The sequence below is a fragment of the Acanthisitta chloris genome, unplaced genomic scaffold, assembly GCF_000695815.1.
Source record: "Acanthisitta chloris isolate BGI_N310 unplaced genomic scaffold, ASM69581v1 scaffold35585, whole genome shotgun sequence".
In the NCBI taxonomy this organism is placed as follows: domain Eukaryota; kingdom Metazoa; phylum Chordata; class Aves; order Passeriformes; family Acanthisittidae; genus Acanthisitta; species Acanthisitta chloris.
The window spans coordinates 1-4,380 of record NW_008674828.1 but is presented as its reverse complement, the minus strand read 5'-3'; the positions used below and the strand labels follow the sequence as shown (position 1 = coordinate 4,380).

The 4,380-nt window shown below is 55.3% G+C and overlaps 1 protein-coding gene across 1 annotated transcript; it reads left to right on the top strand.

Moving 5' to 3' along the window:
- Positions 1 to 3,196: 3,196 nt before the first annotated feature.
- On the top strand, positions 3,197 to 4,370 carry CD14 (CD14 molecule; the record flags this gene model as incomplete). Its single annotated transcript, XM_009075495.1, has 1 exon — positions 3,197 to 4,370. A coding segment is annotated over exon 1 (1,174 nt), but the record flags the coding sequence as incomplete, so codon positions are not given.
- Between the last annotated feature and the right edge of the window lie 10 nt (positions 4,371 to 4,380).

The following is a 4,380-nucleotide window of genomic DNA, read 5'->3' as shown; positions in this document are numbered from 1 at the left end:
GCACGAAACAGCCCAAAGATTCACGAGAAATGCAAACCACCGCGGCTTGGTGCCCTGGGATCTTCCAGGGTGGTTGTGGTGACCGCGGGGGCAGAGGAGCTCGTGATTCCTCAGAAAGGAGTTGAAGAATGGCTAAGGGAACAGGGGCACAGCTCCCAGGGAGAATTGTGCGAGCAAGAGTCGAGCAAGGCACTGTGGGAACTCTGAGCAGAAGTAGGCCTCAGGAATTTAGCTTCTCAGCATTAGAATTTATTTTCTCAGTATAATGTTGCAGCCGAAGGACAAGCTATCTGGGAAAACTCAGCAATGTTGCAAGCCCAAGGATAAACTATCCAGGAAAACAAAGAAGGATTCTCCAGAGAATAAAGAAGACTTCTTCACAGCTGCAACCGCAAGCAGAAAAAGTATATAAATGTAACTTTTAGAGCTTAGGTAACACTGTTAGGTAATGCTAAGTAATGAATGGGCACATTTATCGTGTACCGTATAAGAGAAGAACTGAGCTAACAGTAAAGTTGGAGCTTGCTTTATCACTCACACTGAGTCGGCTCCTTGCTTCCCTGTGCGGAATTTCCCTGCAGAAGGCATTTGGAGAATTTGCAGCTGGTGAGCAGAATTCAAGATATCAGCCCCGGACAGAGCTGCCGAGTTCGGCAAAAGGGGCAGGGAGGAGAGCTCAGAGGGCAGCTAGGATTTTTCCATGATGCACACAGTAGCACTTTCACAGAATCCCAGAATGGTTTGCGTTGGAAAGGACCTCATCTCATTCCACCCCCTGCCATGGGCAGGGACAACTTCCACTAGCCCAGGTTGCTCCAAGCCCCGTCCAGCCTGGCCTGGAACACTTCCAGGGATGGGGCAGCCACAGCTGCTCTGGGCAACCTGTGCCAGTGCCTCAGCACCCTCACAGGGCAGAATTCCTTCCCAATATCCCATCTATCCCTGCCCTCTGGCAATGGGAAGCCCTTCTCCCTTGTCCTGTCCCTCCAGGCCCTTGTTTCAAGTCCCTCCCCAGTTCTCTGGGAGGCCCTTTAGACACTGGAAGTGGCTCTAAGGTCTCCCTGGAGCTTTTTCTTCTCCAGGCTGAACATGCCAAGCTCTTCCAGCCTGTCTTCAGTGCAGAGCTGCTCCAGCCCTTGGAGCATCTCCTCTGGACTCACTCCAACAGCTCCACATCCTTCTTGTGCTGAGGAGTTTCGTGTAACCTGAGGATGGAGGAATCATGGAATTGCCAAACTGCTTTGCACAAGAGTGCCAGAGAGCATGGGACAGGCAGCTTCAGCCCCAGCTGTTGAGGCACTAATGGTGTCTCTGTTATGCCACATTCACAACAAACTGGGAATTGCATCTTTCAGCCACACAGTTCCACTGCCTTTTTGAATCCAACATAGGCAGAGAAGTCCCTGGCAGAGAAAAACTCCCAGGGAGATCACAGAGCCATAGAACCATTAAGATTGGAAAAGATCTCCAAGATCATTGAGTCCAATCTGTGACAGATCACCACTTTACAACTAAACTAAAGTCATCTCTTGAACACTTATGGATCATTCCAAATGCCTGGTGGTCTCCACTCTCTGTTGGAGAGTGGTAACACCCCAGTATAGGCACAGCCAGCAGCTGCCAGAGGAGCACGGGGCAAGTGATGTGAGATCCTTGGCCGAGCCAAGCAACAACTTGCCTTGAGTGAAGGAATTGTCCCACCCCATCCTATATGGAACACAGGCACCTGGAGGTTGTCTGGATGCCAGGTCGGATGGTCCTGTACCCCTCTGCATTGCCTGCTCAGCACCCAGTGAGCTCTGAGGCACAGCAATCAGAGCATCTGGAAGCAAAGGGCTGGTCCCGACAGTGCATTTGGGGATCTTGATCACACTCCGTTCTGTTACCCTTCCTAGGAAAGTGAGCAGCATTGGCACTCAGACCACAGCCCTCCCCAGCCTGCAGCCGCAGGGAAGCGAAGCAGAAGTGACTTGGGCGGCTGCTGCAAAGCCTGTTGCTTCCCGTGGCACAGCCAAGCCCGTCCTGCTCAGGAAGTCACTCCGCGGGAGCAAGGGCAGTGTCCAGGAGTGAGCCCCGAGGTGTGTGCCAGCCCCGGCCGTGCGGATCCAGCCAACGGCAGCTGCAGCACACCTGCAGGCAGCGAGGGCTCATCCGGCCGGAGGCAGGGGAGGGTCGGGCAACGGAGAGAGCTGAGCGCTCGGAGCATTTGGCACCTCAGCCCGAGATTTGGCAGCAGCTAGAGGAAGCAGCCTCGGGACAAGGAAACGTTTCGGTGTGAGGTGAGTCACCCACCCCCGATCCTGCTGCCCCACACTCAGAGGGGCTTTGTGCAGGTGCTGGAGGAGAGTTTCTCCCCGGGAGGGTGGTGTAGCCTCGCGAGGGCACTGGGAGATGGGGAGAATTCCATCCTCCCTACTTTGGGGATGCGGCCAAATAAAAGCTGTGCGGGCAACAGACCTACTCGAAGCAGGAGACTGCACTGGGGGTCCCCAAATACCCCTCGCCACGGCAGAACTGAGTCAGGGCATTTTTAGGAGCCTTTAATCTTTGCTTGCTGATTGTTTTGCAGTCTGGTGACCAGACTCTCCTTCAGCTGGCCAGCAGGGCAGTGCCTGGTGCCAACAGGGATGCGTCCAGACCCTCAAAGGTCATTTTCTACCATCCCCTTGAGGACTGCTGATTAATCAAATTGCTGGGGAAGAAAGGAGAAAACACAAAATCTTCTGTTGCAATTTCCTGCCCCAGATTACAGAGGAACAAACAGAGCTGGGGCTCTCCCAGCCCGTGATTAGACTGCTTCGTCTGGCTTCACTGTCTGCAACTCAGCACTCCTAGTTTCCTCTGATCTGTGGCATTTCCTGGTCACTGAGGAGCAGGAGCCTGCAGCAATACAGCCTGGACAGGACAGCACAGACCCTCTGCTTTGGGGTGGGATGGGATAGACTCACTCACCCTGCCAAGGAGCAGGTGACATGGGTGCAGCTCTGGGTGTTTGATGCTGACCTGAGTGTTGCCCTGACTCACGGCTCAGCAGCTGGGCGGGTGCCTATGGGCTGTGCAGGAGGGATGAGGGCAGTGCTGTGACCCCAAGGAGTGGCTCTGTGGGGCTGAACCTGCCCAAGCCATCCCTCCAGTTTGGATCAGAGCTCCCTTCAGCTGCTGTTCACCATCTCTCCTCGTTTTCAGGTTGTTCACCATGAGTGTGATTTTTCTCCTCCTCGTGGGGCTGTGGTTGTTGGAGGTAGAAGGCAGAAGAAACAGATGTCTCTTCAACCGCACTCAGGAGTTGTGTGTGTGCTACAACCTGTCCGAGGAAACGGTAGGCAGCATCATCCAGTGCCTCGCAGCAACTGTGGTGGAGTTTCAGGGAGGAGAGCTGGAGAAATACGTGTCCTTCCCCATCAGGGACCTGGACCCCTCTACCATTGACACTCTGGGCTCCCTCATTATCCAAAAAATCATTATTGCTGATGTCCTGGTGCCTGAGGTCCTCCTCGCCCGTGTGCTGAGATTCTTCTCCTACACTCACGTGAAGGAGCTGGCATTTGAGAGCTGTGTTTTCCAGGGAACAGGAGACTGGGATGAAATGGAGGGCCAGAACTTGCCCATATTGTCCTTGAGCTTCCACAATGTGACAGCTAGCCCACTGGCAGCCCATGAACAGGTCTTTTCCAGCCTGAGCACTTGGCTGGAGACCCTGCAGGAGCTGGCTGTCACCAGCTCCCGCGTCAGCAGCCTGCCCTGTGCCATGGGAAGGGTGTTCAGAGCTCTGCGCTCCCTGGACCTGGCACAAAACAGCCTTGGGGATGGGAGCCTGAAGCCTTCCTTCTGCCAGGGAGCTTTCCCTCAGCTCCAGGTGCTGAGTCTGCAGCACAACGACCTGACATCCTACCACAGTGTATGCCAGAGTGTGCAGCTGCTGCAGGAGCTCCAGCACCTCGATCTCAGCCAGAACAAGCTCATGGCAGACCCATCCTCCTCCTGCCAGTGGCCAACATCCCTCCGGATCTTCAACCTGTCTGACACCGGCTTGGATGCAGTGCTGACCCCTCTACCTCCCAGCCTGGAAGTGCTGGACATGAGCCACAACCACCTCTGTGCTGTAGACATCTCCCTCAGCTCCCTGAAGCAGCTCTTCCTGAGCCAAAACATGCTGCAGGCTGTGCCCTCTATCAGGAACTTCCCCATGCTGGACACCCTCGACCTGGACAACAACTCGATCATGGAGCTGCCGTGGGAGGAGGTGAAGCTCCTGGGGCAGCTGCAGAACGTGACTGCGGCTGACAACCCCTACGACTGTTCGTGCTCCGGGGCCGGGGGGCTGCAGGCGCTGGCAGCCAAGGGGCGCCTGGGGCAGGAGTGGCCGCAGGGCTACACGTG